This window comes from Typopeltis vanoorti, chromosome 1 (genome assembly GCF_054136105.1).
Source record: "Typopeltis vanoorti isolate ZY-2024b chromosome 1, IOZ_Tvanoo_1.0, whole genome shotgun sequence".
NCBI classification, from domain to species: Eukaryota; Metazoa; Arthropoda; class Arachnida; order Uropygi; family Thelyphonidae; genus Typopeltis; species Typopeltis vanoorti.
In genome coordinates this window covers 162,210,315-162,228,591 of record NC_143549.1, presented here as the reverse complement: position 1 = coordinate 162,228,591, position 18,277 = coordinate 162,210,315, and the positions used below count along the sequence as shown (strand labels likewise).

General features: G+C 37.2%; 1 protein-coding gene across 6 annotated transcripts in view; it reads right to left on the bottom strand.

The window, feature by feature from the left end:
• Nucleotides 1-18,277, bottom strand: part of LOC150110589 (TBC1 domain family member 19) — a 476,985-nt gene that overhangs the window by 167,417 nt on the left and 291,291 nt on the right. For all 6 annotated transcript variants that reach the window (XM_090395037.1, XM_090395020.1, XM_090395012.1 and 3 more), the window contains exon 13: nt 7,381-7,528. In XM_090395037.1, the coding sequence (XP_090251163.1) occupies nt 7,381-7,528 (148 nt within the window). The remainder of the gene's footprint in view (nt 1-7,380; nt 7,529-18,277) is intronic.

Below are 18,277 nucleotides of genomic sequence, written 5' to 3'. Positions count from 1 at the left end.
ATAGAAGAAGCTGTCACAATCATTGAACAATTTAAATTAGCACCACTACTTAAACTGCAACGGACATATAAACAGTACTATTATGGAAAAAAATACGATGTTATGGAAGTAGGTACTAAAAAATCTTTGATTTTGAAGAGAAAGTCTGAATTCGATCCAATTGTGAAAATAGTACCAACGGAAAATTTTTACCACATACGTCGGGAAACCCATCAGTCAACTGGCCATGGAGGAAGAGATAAAATGCTGTATAGTTTGAAATCGAAATACCTAATACCTACTTCAGTTGTACTGGAGTTTTTAAAGCTGTGCACAGTATGTCAGTCTAAAAAAAAAATTCCAAACAAATGAATCGTTGTTTGCCCAATTGTATCTAGAGACTTCAATCATCGTGGCCAAGTCGATTTAGTTGACTTACAGTCGACACCAGATAGAAATTACAAATGGCTATTAAACTACCAGGACCACATGACGAAATTCAGCTTTCTTCGACCGTTGACTACAAAAAGAGCTGCTGAAGTAGCAATGGAGCTATTAAAAATATTTTTGGAAGTAGGTTGTCCTCATATACTACAAAGCAACAACGGCCGTGAGTTTAAGGCTGCTGTCATACAAGAATTAACAAGTCTGTGGCCAACGTGCAAAATTGTAAATGGTAGGCCTAGACATCCAGCTAGTCAAGGATCTGTTGAGCGATCAAATCAAGATGTTGAAGCTATGTTATGTGCTTGGCTAATTGACAATGACACAAAAAATTGGGCTATAGGTTGTTACTTTGTTCAATTCCAAAAGAATTCCTCTTTTCATCGAACCATTAAACGATCACCTTACAAAGCTTTATTTGGAACAGAACCAAAAATCTAGTCATATTTCGAAAGAGCTGCTTGAAAAACTTGTTACTGAAGAGGACTTGGATCTACTTCTTAATCAGCAGGACCATGACATTATTTTAACACCAGAAGACTTACCAGCAGCTTCCTTAGAGAACAACACTTCGACTTCAAAAGATCCACCAGCATCTGAATTAATTGATTACAATGCTTCAACTTCAAACGATCTATTAATAGTTAAATCAACCAACAATAACACTTCAATGTCACACGATCTACCGGCAGCTGATTTACTCACCAAAAAGGCTATAAATTTAGAGGATCTAACAGAAATTGAATCAATTTCTTTATCGATAATAAGACAACTCGAACCAGTTAACAACTCTACTTCAACTCCTGCTTCAACAGTTAAAACATCTGTAGTGTTACTTGCATCAGAAGGGGAAGCAGCTGTCAGCGACAGTAAAGCATGTTGTGTTGTTTGTAGAATGGAATCTACTGGAGCCCATTCATGTGACATTTGTAAAAATCCGGTGCACTCAATATGTGGGAATACAGTAGGAGAAGAAGGATATGGATCGAAAATTCTATGCTATTTATGCCAAAAAGAAGAGAGCATTAAAGATCAAAGGGAAAATGCTGCAAAACACCTGAAAAGATCAGCTGAAAAAATGAAGGAAGTTTCTTTGAAGAAATTTAAAGATGTGTTAGTGAATTCCACAGTTTTGGTGTATGTACCTAAGGTAGATAGAGGCCCATTAGATGGAAATAACATCGTGGGGATCGTATTAGATATAAAAAATAATTTATACTAAATTGGTACCTCAGTTGGAATTATAAAAGATTGGCTACCTAGAAACGCTCTTCAAATAGCTACTACAACATTTACCGAAACAGTTCCACAGATTAACCTAAGTCTGCGTGAGATTGCAGAAAAATTATCCGTATTTGGAGGTCAAGGATTTAAGAAGTGTTCCTGTGGGCAATCCAAATTACAATGTAAAACAAAAAGATGTGCCTGTAAAAAAAGTAACGTACTTTGTAACTCGAGATGCCACAAATCAACAACGTGTTTAAATAAAAATGAATAAACATTATTATTTATTAATTACATTCACGAAAAATGTTTAAAATTTCACTAAAAATATCCTTTTTGTTTTTAAAAATATCAGCTTAAGTACCTATTTCTTTTGTTAATTAGTTTCGAATAAATAATTTGTGTTTCAATGACTATTGTTGTATTAACTATTCTACATTTAATAATGCATGGTTTACTAAATAAATACTTTTAATATCTAAACAATATTATTTCATCTTTTCACTAAAACAGTTAAGGGATTTGATCAAATCACTTACTTTCTTCAGGGAAATCACCCCACAGAGTTGTTATTTTAACATCTTCCGTGAACTGATCATATCCCTTAGGGATTTGATCAAATCCCTATTTTCATCATTTCCCTGCGACATACACATATGTACATTCATATAATATACATATTACATATTATTATAATATAATTACATAATAAAATCACAGGAGACATGCTAATATGTACAGAGAATATGCAGTTGCATAACAATTAATTTGGAACAAAATAAAACAAAGTAGTTAAATAGCATTTAAATTTTTACGTTTTACACATGAGACTGGATCTTTGAATACAAATATGCTAAAAACCAATAATTTATACAATTATTTCGAACAGAGTTTCCTCATTACTGTGGGAAAATAAATACTCTTTGATTAGAGTTTTGTATTTGTTTGGGTTAGTTTCATTTCTTATTGTTAAAGGTATTGCGTTGAGTACTTTTGGTGCTAAATAAGTATAATATTTGTGTATTGTTTCTTTATTTGTTTTTGGAACTATATATTTTAGGCCCTTATGTCTACTAAGGAAAGTATCTTGTTTGATATTTACATATTTGTTGTTGTTTTTTATAATAATAATACCCTATAGATGTATAAATATCTAAGGGATAGTATGTTTAGTATGGTGTATTTATTACACATTGCAGTATCCTTATATTTGTTTCTAGTTAAAATTTTAATTATTTTACTCTGAGTTGAGACTAAAGGTTTCAGCATAGTGCGAAAGATTCCTCCCCAACTTAATATACCACATTGTAGTGTGCTTTGAATCCATGCAGAATATAATATTTTTAGCATATTTAAATTTAAGAATCTGTTTAGGTAGTAAAGTGTGTTTAGCATAATCCTTACTTTATTTATGACATCAGTAATATGGGTTTCCTGCTTAAATTTCTAACAATTTTTAATCCCAAGTAAGTTCACTGATTTTTTCTATTTTCTTGCAGTTGCAATTTGAATTTGTCCTGCAATTCCAATCATGCAAAATTAATTGTGCAGTGACGTTCATTTTGCCAGTTGTATTTCGCAAGATAAAATTTATATATTTGGTTTTTGAGACATTCAGACTAAGTTTGTTTGATTGGAACCAATTTGTTACTTTCAAAAGATCAGCATTCACGATGGTTTTCATTTGTTTGGCTGTGTCCGTAGAGAAAATTAGTAGTGTATCATCTGCAAAAGTATTTATTTTACTGTTTAGTTTAAGAATGCAGAAGTCATTGCTATAAATATTAAATAAAAGTGGTCCCAAGACAGATCCTTGTGGTACACCGTAGTCTACTGTTTTGGAGCTGCTATGGTCCTCACACTGCTGGCAACCACCCAGGTAATCACCTCATGATTACTTGGGTGCTCTCACCAATTGGTGGGTGATTGGACACTTCATTTATAATTACATCCTCTGATGAGCTGACCAAATCCAAGACCCTCAATCTTCGTGTGCCCTCTGTTACACACTATGTGAGGTAGTTATCCCTCAAAAACTCATGTTCTTTACTTCCAGTTGCTAACTCATCATTCTAGTCTATACTGCCATAATTAAAATCGCCTATAATGACCACTCTTTACTTATTTGCTTGGCTAATTTGATTATACATTTAATAGTCACTGCCATCCATATTTCCTGGTCTATAACAACATCCAACCAAGTATTTCACTCCATTCACCTCTATCTCACACCATACTGCCTTAAAATCACTAGCACTATTTCCCTCTTGAATCTCTACTTTGTATGGACATAACTCTTTCTCTATCATCAATAACACTCCCTCTCCTTTTTACCCCTTCTATCCTCATGAAACGCATCATATCCTTCCATCTCTATTCCTGTCAGGATGTCATCCTCATCTAACCATGTCTCACTTATTCCAACAATTTTTGGGTGAACAGACTCAATTAGTGCAAACTATTTCATCTGCCTTGTTTCTTACACTTCTAGCATTTGTATATAAACACAACAGCTCATTCCTGGATCTACAGCTAGTTCTACTGCTAACATTCATTATGTATTACAACAAGGTGACAAATTTGCTTGATAAAGGATATGCCTGTACAATGGTGTACTTAGATATTTCAAAGGCCTTGGAAAGACAGCCACATGACAAGCTGGTAGTTAAATTGAAACAGATGGGATTAGATAACAGACTAGTGAGTTGGATAGCTGATTGGCTGTCAGATAGGTATCAGCAGGTTATGTATGGAGGAGTGGTATTCCAAAAGGGGAATGCCATATATATTGCAAGGCTTAGGTGTCATTGATGATTCATAATATAGTTTTATGGTATAAACAACACCAAGAGAGGAAAAACTACATTTATTAAACTGACTAATAAATTTAGTTTAATCCTTTATCCAAGTGTAAGCAAACAAAGTTTGCACCTGAAGTATCTTCAGAACTGAGACAACTGGTGGTAGAGGTGGACCAAGCTCTCATCACTCCTTGTCCCAGAATCTCCCATAATGCAAAGCACATCTCCTTGTGGACATGTATCATGCTATGCATTAAGGGAAGGGCCACTACCCAGACCGGTTTCGACCTTTATTGAGGTCTCGTCAGTGGGAGCCAGACCCAGAAGTGGTGATACTAAGGCAGAAGCAATGATGAAGTCATATTTACCTATACAAGTTGCCAAAAGGTGTACCACCTTATTATTAAATTACTCTGGATTTAGAGAAAGATGTTGGAAGTTTTTTTTTTCCCTCCACTTGGTTAGACTATAATAAATTTAGTTTAATCCTTTATCCAAGTGTAAGCAAAAAAGAAAAGAAAAGAAACTTCCAATAAACTGATTAATATTTTGCTGGTTTTCTATCCAGCATCATCAGAGCACAATACTGTGACAGGCGCACAAAAATAAATTGTAACTGACAACAGAAGAACTAATGACTTTACATGACTCCATCTATAGGTTAGATAACCATAAAATTAATTTGAAGAAGTGAGACTATCAGGTCTTAAAATGATATCTCCCAGATTGGTAAATTGATGCAACCATACTTGTTAAGGTTGGGAGAGTTCTTCACAGCTGATGCTGACTCTAAAAATATTTCTCAGATCTATAACAGCTTCTATGTAGTACAGATGTTTTCCTCCATCTGATCATATGTGGTAGCATATCCAGAGCATGATCTGCCAATCTCAGCTTGCCATACAGATGATCATGGATGTAAAATTTTTGTGTTCTTTAAAGTAGATGTAAACTGATCTGCCAGTTCCTCCAAATTAGGATAAACTGCAGACACAAGGAACTTTATATATGCTGAGATGTTCAAGAGGAAGCAGTTGATCTTTAGGAGAAAGCGGCATAGAAATCATATTTGTGGAGAATTTTGGCCATATTTTCTGATGTATCCTTAACATATGGGAAGGAAATAGTTCTGCTACAATCCTGTATGTCGAGTGTAGAAAGGATGCATGCAATATTTTATCTATTTTTATATGAGCTGTAGCCATTGGCTAAAAAGGTGTTGGCAAAGATCCCTGAGCTCAGTTTCAAGAGCTGTGTCATTTGAAAACAACCCTGGATCACTGAGTGTTTTGAGGAAGCATACTGTTGAGGAGGGGGGGGGGGAGTTGGTATGAATGTTTACATAAATAACTGTGTATGAGTCAGTTGGAGAAGGATAATGAGCATTAGGAAGATGTATGACTAATGTATCTAAGAAGGGAAATTGTAGCTTTCTTATGGTGAAGTTTATTTTTGGGTAAAGTTTAATGTTGTAAAGTACAACAGCTTGAAATTTGGCATGCAAGGTTAGGATGCGGGCTATACAATTAAAGGGAAAACTGATGGAAAAGATGAAAGATCTGGGAGTGATGGTGGACAGAGACTCAAAGTTTGTCATCACACTGCTCAAACTGTATGAGCATCACAACAGATTATGGCAATAATGAGGAGGACATTGACATGCAGAAGCAAACAAGTTGTGGTTCTGTTGTATAGGATTTGATCAGACCACATGTACTACTCTGCACAGATTTGAGTGCCTGGTTTTTCCCTGGGATGAGAATGTTTTGAAGAGGGTCCAGAGATAGTTTGCTAAGTCAGTGTCACAGCTATGGAATGCCGGATATGAGGAAACACTGAGGGAACATAACTTGCAGAGCCTTGTTAATAGAACAAGCAGAGGAGATATCAGTGAGACATATAAGTTGGTAAGGAGTTGTAACCAGATTAATGTGAAGGAGCATTTTCATAGAGTAAAGGAAGACAAGAGGCCATCCCTGGAAGCTGTATAAAGAGGATATGAATACGGAAATGAGAAGCAGGTTGTCTGCATGGAGAGAGATTGGTGAGTGGAATGCACTGCCTAAAAGTGTGATGAGTGTGTGAATGGGTTTAAGGCATGGTTCAATGATCTTTTTATTATTACCCAAGACCCCATGGAGTCAAAGACTGATCTAGGAGGTTCTTTTATCAAACACACACAGCTCATCATACCGCTTTAAACACACTCAAATTCTCTGCAGACACCACACTCTCAGGCAAGGCATTCCAATCATTCACAACTCTGCATGGAAAAAAAACCTTCTTCTCATTCCCCTAGTCACATCCTCTTTATACAGTTTCCAGGGATGACCTCTGGTTTTCTCCTGATCTCCCACTATTTTCTGTAGAACCTCTCCAGCATTGATCCTATAACAACCCCTTACTTACTTGTACTATCATATCTCCCCTCTTCCTCCTGTCCACCAGACCTCTGCAAGTTGCATATTCTCAATCTTTCCTCATACTCGACATTCCAGATGTTAGAAACTACCTTAGTCAGTCGCCTTTGGACCCTTTCCAACATCTCTTCATCCTTCTAAAAACCAGGTGACCAAATATGGGGATAATAGTCCATGTGTGGCCTAATCAAAGCCTTATACAATGGAACAAGAATCTCCCCACTTCGACAAGTCAGTGTCCTCCACATCATTCCCAGAAGCCTTTGTGTTGTCTTCACAATTTTGGCTATGTGTCCCCTAAATACAGATCCTTATCCACTATCACTCCCAGACCTCTTATTTCCTCCACCTCCTACAATATATCCTCACCAAGCATAAATGCTGCATCCCATTTTTGTTTTCCAAATTTGCATGATAGAGTCAGAGTACTCAATGCAAGTCATATAACAACAATAATGATATTGTTATTTCAGATAATGGCAATAACAAGAATAATAAACATCAATAGTTACCATACATTGAAAATCCATGAAAAGGGATTACTCCATTTGGTGGATACACTGCCAAACCTTGTCCTCTCAAATTTGCATTTGATACGGACCCAGTTACTTTATTCAAATATACTGATACCGAAACATCCCGGGAAAACAAGAGGAGAATCTAAGAACAAAAGAAAACAATTTATTTATTTTATGTTGAGCCCATACACGAGAGGCTGGTAGATCAACCTATAGTACATTAGTGGCATGAATGGGTTGGTAAAGAAGGTGCTTCACATTGGATTTGAATGACTGTATATCATATTCCTTAGGGAACACATCAAAGGGAAGACTATTCCATAGTACAGTAGTTGCAGGGATGAAGGAAGAGGAGAAGAAGAAACTTGTTCTGTGGGCTTCAAGGTGCACTGTGAAGGGATGTTGAGCAGCAGCTGCATGTGTTCTGAGCTTAGTACTAAGTGGAGGAATTATTGATGCTATTTCGGATGAACATTTTCCATGGAAATATTTATAGAAAACACAGTGCAGAGACCAAATGTCTGTGTGAAAGTTTGGGAAGTGAATTGTTAAGAGATGGGTCATTAATAAGTCTGATTGCATTCTCCTCTGTATTGTGGTGAGCATTTTGAGGGAGCTTTTTTTTGGGGGGGGGACCCATCCCATATGTGGGAGCAGTATTCGATGGTTGGGTAGATTTGTGATTTGTATAAGGTTAACAGCTGTTCAGGGGTGAAGTAACGTCATGAGTAAAAGAGAAATCCTAGTTTTTTAGAAGCTGAGGATGCAATGGTTGTTATGTGTTTATGCCAGGAGAGACTTGATGTCAGGGTAATTCCAAGAAGAGAAATCTCAGATTGTCTGGAAATTTGGGTGTTGTCAAAAATAATACTGAGAAAAAATGGTGCTTTTTTTATGAGAAATAAGACAGTACTGGGTTTTGTTTGCATTGAAATTGACTAGGTTATCTGAACCCCATTGGAGGATGGCTTGGAGGTCTGGATTGAGGGCAGTGGTGGTTGCTGTTCTGTATATTGAGGTGAATTGTGTGGAGTAAGGTTTATCAAAAGAAAGGGAGGAGTGCAATGTGTTGTCATTTGCAAAACTGTGTATTGGGTTGGAGGAAAGCTGAAGTAGATCATTGATATATAGTAGGAAGAGGGTTAGTGAGAGGACAGAACCTTGAGAAACCCCGGCATTAGTTGAATGGTGAGAGGATAAGGAGCTATCCACCACCACCACGCAGTGTGCGTCCAGACAGAAAGCTGGCAATCCAACTACAGAGGTCTTCAGATAGACCAAATGATTGCAGCCTTACTTATTGAAAGTTTATTTTTCACTTGGTTAGACTATAATAAATTTAGTTTAATCCTTGATCCAAGTGAGAGCAAACAAAGTTTGCGGCTGAAATTGGGACTGAATATGGTGTTGTACTCAGTCCTGAAGATATTTTCAGGTGCAAACTTTGTTTGCTCTCACTTGGATAAAGGATTAAACTAAATTTATTATAGTCTAACCAAGTGAAAAATAAACTTTCAACATCTTTCTCTAAATCCAGAGTAATTTAATAAAAATAAAAAAAAAAAAAAAGGCAGCAAACCTTTTGACAACTCGTATAAGTAAAGATGATCTTGCTATTGCTTCTGCCTGGTATCTCCAACTCTGGGCCTGGCTCCAATGAAGAGACCTCAGTAAAGGTCAAAACTAGTCTGGGTAGTGGCCAATCCCTTAATGCATAACATTATACATATCCGCAAGGAGATGTGTTTTGCATTATGGGAGATACTGGGATAGGAGTGTTGGTAGCATGCTCCACCTTTGCTACGAGTAAGTAGTACCTGGTGTTGTACTACTTACCCAAGTAAGATAGTACAACACCATATTCAGTCCTAAAGATATTTTCAGGCACAAACTTTGTTTGCTCTCACTTGGATAAAGGATTAAACTAAATTTATTATTGCAGCTTACTTAGTAAGCCCTTATGCCAGACCCGGTCAAATGCCTTGGAGACATCAAGTCCAACTGCTTGAGAGATGCCAAACTTCTCCATGGCATTTGTCCAGAGATGGGTGACATATGTGAGCAGATCTGTTGATTGGCAGTGATGGAACCCATACTGGTGATCATTTATTAGACGGGTAGCTTTGAGGTATTGTAGGAGTTGGGAATTGATGATTTTTTTCCATTACTTTAGACAGGACTGAGATGAGCAAGATGGTGCAGTAGTTGGACAGCAGTGACTTGTTATGCTTCTCAGGAATGGGTTGAATATAGGCCAATTTCCAGGCTGTGAGATAGATCCAGTGGAGTAATGCAGTATATATATAAGTGACATAGGACAGGAGACAGTTCTGGTGTGTGCAAACCTTCAGGACAATTGGAGGAATGCCATCAGGGCTGGGAGACTTTTTGGTCTAATCTGGAGAGTATTTTGCTGATCTCTTTCAGGCAAAAGGATATAGTGGGCACTGTATGTCGGGCATCTGGAATGGTTAGGAGACATTTGTCATTGTCAATTATGCATGCATTGGAAGCAAAGTGTGAAGCCAGGAGATTGGCGTTTTCTGTGGGTGATGATGCAATGGAACCATCCGGGTAGGATAGAGGTGGGAATAGTGTTGGGCAGAAACAATTATCTATTAACTCAGTATAACAGAGTGACAAACATTTTTGGAATTTGTCTTTAGGTTTCATTTTTTTTTTAACTATTCCAATTTTTTTTTTTTATGCTGCTCCAACCTGCAAAAGGTTATTTGCACGATAGTACATTTGGTACCATAGTAGGCTAAGGTTTTTTTTTCTATTTTTTATCAATTTTATATATTTTTTTGTATTGCATCATCCAGTGGTTTCCCACCAGATGATGCAATTCATCTCCCACCTAAAGACAATCACAAACATTCAAGCCCACAGTGGGATTTGAACCTGCAGCCTGTTGATTACAGAGCAAGCATTGCATGCCCACAGTTCATAGAACTGGGGCTGGCAGATTGCCAAGAATAGTCAATTAATACTGAAGGAGAGAAAGAAATAAAGGATGTACAAATTGATCAGCAACGCACAAAATCACGTGCTTTATATGTATAATTTCCCAACTGTTATACAAACAAAATAGTTACCACTTTAAAAACTACAATGTTCATAAAAGAAAAGTTAATTTTCTGACTTGTAATAATAAACAACTCATCCCACAAGACATATTGATTACTCTATTATCAGAATGGATTCTCCTTCTTCTGACATGCACAGAAGTGTTGAAAGGTTTTGCATCTGTAGGCATACAGTACATTAACCACTTGGCTAACCATTCTGGCAATAAATGACTATTCAAAATAATTTTACTTCAAACATGAAAACTGACACATTCTCCACCTAAAAGACCAAAGCATCAACGAGAAGAGAATTCAGTGAAGGAGACCAGTGAATTTCACAATTTCAAAAAGTAGCATCACATGATCTTCATTTGAAAGACTAGAGGGGGGGGGGGCACGGAATAAATGTTCTTGGTGAAGTGGAAAGTAATTTGCCAGTCATCCAGAATGATGCAAGGATATCAGCCTTTTAACAATGTACATCTAGATACAAGAAAGGAGAGCGCAAGGAAGAGCTGAAATTTGTCCAATGGTACCAGAAAGAGACAGCACTTTAAGCCTTTACAAAATAGGATTTGGATGTGTTGATTTTTTACAGTACACATGAGTAGCAGGGTAAGGCTGAGCATGCAGTTGGAATTTTGGTCTCAAGCTACCATATGTGACATTCCAAATTTTTTACTTGTATTATACTGGCGCACTTGGAGAATCAGACTGGATAATGGTAAGGAGTTTAAGCAGAGTGGTTATTTTAGTCCTTGCAGACATGTATAATGCTATGCATTATGGAAAGGGTCACTGCCCAGAACAGTTTCCATGTTTAAGTGCAGGGATACTTCTCCAAAAACTCATACAGTAACTCAGATCACCCAACAATGAGAGACCTGGGTGATCACTTAACTCATTAGTGGCTCTGCTCAGTGACAGGCTTCCCTACCACCAAGCAGAACCACTCATATTCCAGGAAAAGCATCAGCTAAGGAAGCCCTAATACAGGCCACCCCAAAGGATCCAGATCTCTGGATGCTCAAAAGTTCCCTAAGGCAAAAATTTAAGGGAGTAAAAACTCTGTTCCCCAGAATCAAACAACCAACCAGTTTCCCTGTATTATGTGTGGGTTACCTCTCCAAAAACTTGTGATCCCCCAGATCACCAATGAATGACCCGAAGGATCTTCGACTCAGTGTTGTTCCACTCAGCAACAGGCTCTTCCCGTCACCGGAAAGAACTCTCAGCGTTGGTTCTACCCAGTGGCAGGCCCAACCCACTGCTCATATCTCATCTGAGGGATAACAGCAACAGCTGAGCCTCAGTTAAAACTTCATTGGCTACAGCATTGCAATTCATTACCCCTCAACCCAAGGGTAACAGCAACAGCTGAGCCTCAGTTAAAACTTCATTGGCTACAGTATTGCCATCCATTACCCTGGGCAGAAACTCTGCTTCCCCAGAATCAAGTCACCAACTGGTTTCGACCTTTATTGAGGTTTCATCAGTGGGAGCCGGACGCAGAGGTGATACCAAGGTTGAAGTAATGCAGAAGTCATATTTCCATATATGAGTTGCCAAAAGGTGTCACACCTTATTATTAAAATACTCTGGATTAGAGATAGTTGGTTGTTGAAAGTTTTTCCACTTGGTTATACTATAAATTAAAGATACCAAGAAATTATATACTTGGTTTAATCCTTTATCCAAGTATATAATTTCTTGGTATCTTTAATTTATAGTATAACCGAGTGGAAAAAACTTTCAACAACTAACTGTGCCTTATAAGTTTGAAGTTTGTGTATTCTCATCAAATCCTGTGATCGTCAATAGAAGAGACAAGAAATCATGTGTGATGTTTATGTTATTTAAGTCTGATTAAGTTTGTGGGCCTTTTCTCTTTAAGAGATAAGTTTTATTTATAATATGCACATTTGTATATAGTGTTTGCAAAATACGAACATTTTACACACACTGTTAAATCAACCATAAATTTACGCTAATATTTTTTTTTGTAAATAAAGATAATTTTGCATTTTCTTTGTCTTTCATTGAATCTTAACTTATTATAATAATAATATCTCAAATCCAAATCTGTGCTATTAACTAAAAAAAAGTTCACAAACCACTTAGGTACAAATATGCAGGGACCAGAGAAGACATACAGTAGTTTTATTTATATACATATATATATATATATATTAATTTAACTAAAAAGATCATGAACCACTCAAGTACATATATACACATATGCTACTAAGACATATTACTGCATTTCTTACTGTGTGTATATATATATATATATATATATATATATATATGTGTGTGTGTGTGTTAAAGATACCAAGCTATTTTAAACCTGGTTTTACTCCATTTCCCAAGTAAGCAAACAGACAAACAAGTCAAGTTTGCGTCTGCAAGTGTTGCAAGTCTAGCTGATCCTACACGTAGTGCAAGACCAGGGCAACTCATAGTAAAAGTAGAATAAGCTCTGATCACTAATTTTAATATTTACCCTTAATGCAAAGCACATCTCCTGGAGGAGATGTGCTTTGCATTAAGGGTAAATATTCATTCCATCTTTGCATTAAGGGTAAATATTCATTCCATCTTTGCATTAAGGGTAAATAACACTTCCATTATCTATTTTCCATATAGGTATCCATGTGGGTGAACATGGTTCCTGTGAAGACATTGTGCAGAGAACAGGAAAGTGATCTCTTCCATATATGTTCTCTTCAACGTCCCACATGAGCAGTGGAAGAATGGAGAGAGAGCAGATTGTAAGATCAATTGCAGAATATGAACGGGTAGGCATATGGAAGAAAGTATCGAGTTTATTATTTAAAAGGGAGAGGTTATTATTATCAAGAATTCTTTCAATGATTCGACCTTGTCTATTAGTGTTAGCACTACCCCATAGAATATTGTGACCATTAAAGTCACCCATCAAAAGTATGGGTTCAGGCAGTTGCGAGATAAGGTTATCAAGATCAATTTCATTTAACTCGGCACTTGGTGGTAAATAAATTGAACATACTGTAATAAGAAATCCCATGGAGAAGCGAATCGCTACTGCTTCCAGAGAAGTATTAAGTTGGACCTGATGGAAAGGAATATGACTGCCCACTAGGATAGCTAGTCCTCGATGAACAGGACCACCTCCAGTTCTATCCTTGTGTACAACAGTGAAATTCCTAAAGGTAAGGTCCTCATTGATCTTAAGGATGTTTCCTGTAGACAGAAACAGAAAGGTTTGTGTTTCTGCAACAAAATCTTGATATGGTCGATATTCTGGCGAAATTCACGACAGTTCCATTGTACAAATTTTCCTATTGTTTTGGTTTTATAGACTTGTCCGGTTTTGGGAGGTTGAGGGCTTACCTTTGTCATATTTATCAGTTGTTTTGGGGAAGTATGGATGGCCAGTGTCCATTTCTTCCTCTGGTAGAGTATTCAATATGTCTGATGTGTTAGGGTCAGTTGGTAAGTTTAATTTACTTTATCTGGGTACTGAAGTATCCATTTTTCTGTGGGAGTATCTGGTGGTTTATCTTTAAGTGATATCTTTGCCATAATTTTTTTGACAAGTGGGTTCTCATCATCCTCACTGAACTACAAAAGTTGATCAACAAGCTAAATGAAACCTGTAAAACATATGACATGACAATAAATATACAAAAGACAAAAGTGATGAAAATAGGGAGGAACAGAACTACCATCTCAGCTACCCTAAACGGAGAACAATTAGAACAAGTAGACAACTTCATATACCTTGGATCAAAAATATTACTCTAAGACAAATACAATAATTAAAAAGGACACACTCACAACAGAACCCATAGAGATCCAAAAAGGAGTAATGCAAGGATGCCCATTATCCCCATGCCTATTCAACATATATCTAGAAGAAGTTGTAAAGAAAGCAATAGATAATGAGCCTGGAATCAATGTCAACGGTTTAAACATAAATAATATCAAATATGCAGATGATCTCGTCCTTCTTGCAAGAACCCCAAATGAACTACAAAAGTTGATCAACAAGCTAAATGAAACCTGAAAAACATATGACATGACAATAAATATACAAATGACAAAAGTGATGAAAATAGGGAGGAACAAAACTACCATCTCAGCCACCCTAAACGGAGAACAATTAGAACAAATAGACAACTTCATATACCTTGGATCAAAACTAACAGAAACAATAGATGAACTCAAAACAATCAAACACAGAATAGCGATAGGATGGACCACCATGGGAAAATTACAGAAAATCTGGAAAACAAACAAGATATCTAAACAAGCCAAAATCAAATTATATGAAGCAATAATTATACCAACAGTCATCTATGGAGCAGAAGCGTGGACAGTTAAAAAAAGAGAGGAGAAAAAACTACTGGCATTTGAAATGAAATGCTTAAGAAAAATAAATAGAACAAGTTGGATAGAAAAGAAAACAAACATCACAGTCAGACAAGAACTATTGTATAAAAAGACAATAATAGAAAAAATTAGAAAACAACAACTGAGATGGTTTGGACACACTGTACGCATGGATGCAGACAGACTTCCTAACGTCCTAATCAATACTTTTCCAACTGAAAAAAGAAGACCTGGAAGACCAAGAATTACCTGGCTGAAATTAATAAAGAACATCTCGGGATGCAGAACATATAAGGAACTTTTTCGAACAGCAAGGAATAGAGAAGACTGGAAGATCCTGCTCAAGAGAAGACTCAACCCGTCTTAGATGGAAGAGAAGAAGAAGGGTTCTCATTGAGTGGTATCATTTTTGGAGTTGTCTGTGGAGTAAGGCCATAGGTCATGTGATTGATGTGCTCAACAGAGAAGTACTTTTGATCATAAGGTGCAGGTATGATGTAACAGACATACAAGTTTGAGTTGCTACTGTCACTTTCTTGATTGTTACCTCCTCAGCATAAGAGGATCTCAGAGCAGGTGTGATTGTGGCTAGATTTCTATTTGCATACTGGTATGTTATGTTTTGCTCTATTTTCATTCTTTCTATTTCTTTTTGATCTTTCCATTTCTGACATGCACAAGAGTAAGCTGGATGATCTCCCTGACAGTTGACACATTTAGTTTTTTTTTTTTGCACAGCAAGATTTGTTATCATGCTCTTTACTACCACATCGAGCACAGGTAGTAGAACCATGACAGGCAGTTTGGGCATGTCCATATCTCTGCCATTTAAAGCATCTCAGTGGGTTAGGGATGCATTCTAACAGGGCAGCTGAAATACCATGCTTTTACAGATGTTGGAGGCTTAGGTGTATCAAAAGGATGATGTTCTTGGTTGGAACTAGGCGACCATCCCTACGTATCGGGATGTGGCTCACACCTGTAGGCACATAAGTTCTGAACATATCTCCTATCTCCTCATCAGGAACATCAAGGAGATCCCATTCTGATATCACTCCTCTACAGGAGTTAAGTGTTTTATGAGGTGTTACTGTAATTTCTATTCCACCCATTGTTGTTGCTCTCAGTAGTTTCTCAGAATGTTGCTGACAAATGTTTCCACCACAAGGACATCACAGAATGCAATTTCTTAACAGTTTTGGGAGGTCCTGCCAGTCCTAAATCTTTTTGAATAAAGAAGGGTGACATTTTCCCTATTGGTTTTTCACCTGTAGCATGAATGATTAAAAATGTTGATACATTTATGTTAGCATCATATGTCTTTTGTTTCCTACTTCTGTTTCCATATGCTGTATCTACAGTATCAGTACTTGGTTGGGACTTTGTTAGGGCTCCTGAAACATTTGAGGATGAAGGATTCATGCTCAAGAAGTTTTTGGTTTGGCACCAGAGCTCCCACCCACCATGGAGCCACACATGGACACCCACTGCCTGGCAAGCAATGACTGCACTCAGGAGTGGAACGCCAGGGCTACCCCAGACACTATACTGAACTACAGCAAGCCTAGGATCCTGACCCTGGACCATAGGGTGAGAGACTTACTGCAGCATCGCTGACCCTTGCAGGCAAGCCCACTAGCTGATTGATCCTGGCTGGGCCATCCAGAACTGCCCGTCTTGCTGAAGCAAGAAAAGTAGTGCAAGACTACCAGGATCCCCCTTTCCAGATGTCCACGGGTCACACCGCACGGGAAACATGGCAGCAGGGCATTGGATCCCAGTGATGACGGTCTGGAAAAAAGGATAGTGAAAAAGACTCAGGAGAAGTAGAGTGAAGAATACAGGAAGAAAAGCAAAGAAAAAGAGCAAGAATGAAAAGGGACAGTATCATCACTGGGAGGTCCCCTTCACCACAAACAGGTGCCCCACATTAGGTAACAAATATTTAAGTTGTATGGGAAATGATGGTGTACAACATCAAAGTAAAAATCGACTAAGATTAATTGCGTTGCTCTATTTAATAAGCTGAAAATAGTAAATTTCTTTTAGAGACATGAAGATGTACAAAAATATACCAGTTAAGCATGATGCCTTAAACCTTAAAAGTATAACTAACCTGCATAATAGAAAGTAAAAAATAATAAAATGAAATGTCAGAGTTTTGAGAAGTCTACATTTACAGGTCATTTTGTAGTTACTGGAAACACGTCATTATCTCCAAAATGAAATTTCATTATCTCAATGAAAATTAGAAGATAATTTATTAGAAATAGAGATAAATGAAAACAATGGAATAGAATACAGTAACATATAAATATATCCCTATCCTATCCCTATGGCTTTAACAGGATTTAAGGCCCACAATCTTCCAAGCATGCTTGGATTTCGTAACCGAAGTACAAGGATAGGATGGTCACTCCCTATGCCTCTAAGTATTCCTGGCTGTATCCTTGTGTGTGTTCACGGGGCCAGTTTGCCTGCTTGTGGGATGAAAAACCCCAGATACTGGTGGAAAAAACCCTGCTGTCCATGCCCAAGCCCGACTAATTTGGCTATGGCTGATGAAGATCCTTTAGCTCCACACATTGGTGACGAGAATCAAGCCTAGGACATCCTTCCCTAGGTATATGGTTGTGAAGTGCAAAGCCACTAGGCTAACCGCATGGACAACATCTAAATATAGGTAGCGCATAAATAAAACAACCTAGGGAAAAAAGTAAACAAAAAAGACAAAATAAAAGGAGCATCAGAAAATGGAGTAAACACACAGAAAAAAAAAAATAACAAAAGAGAAAAACAAAGCACACAGAAAATGGAGTATATTCGAAATATAGAAAATAAAAAAATGATGAGACAAAGGAGCTAAAAGGAAATTAGAACTTTAATGTATACAGGAGTAAAGAGGTTATGGTTCTATGGCACAAGGACTTCATCAGGTCACTTGTAGATTGCTGTATATTACTGGTTTTCTGAGTAGTTGAAGATATAAGAGAAATTTAACAAAAGCAGTTCCAGGAACGTCAGGTATGAGGACAGATGGGGGAATAAACTATATGGCTCACAAGAAGTTGTAACTTTCTTGTTTTTTCCACATTTACTCAAGTGTAAGTAAAAAAATGTTGTGAGTATATTTATAACTAGACTATAGGTGTATATACAGGCAGTTCACTTTCATTATGTATGCAGCATACTTCCTTACAGACAAGTATATTTCCATGCCTTATGAAAATCATCACTATCCAGACCTGATTAAACCTTTATTGAGGTCCCAGGGTTTCCAAAAACTGTGAATCAATCAAAGATCTAAAAGGATCATTCTCTGATCAATCTTAACCCAGATCACTCCAGGACACTGGGTCTCTGTATTATTTCTATCAGTCGGCACTGTGCAAAGAAACAGTGCTTAATGGCCACAGTCAAAAGTCCCACACCATGATGAACCTCAG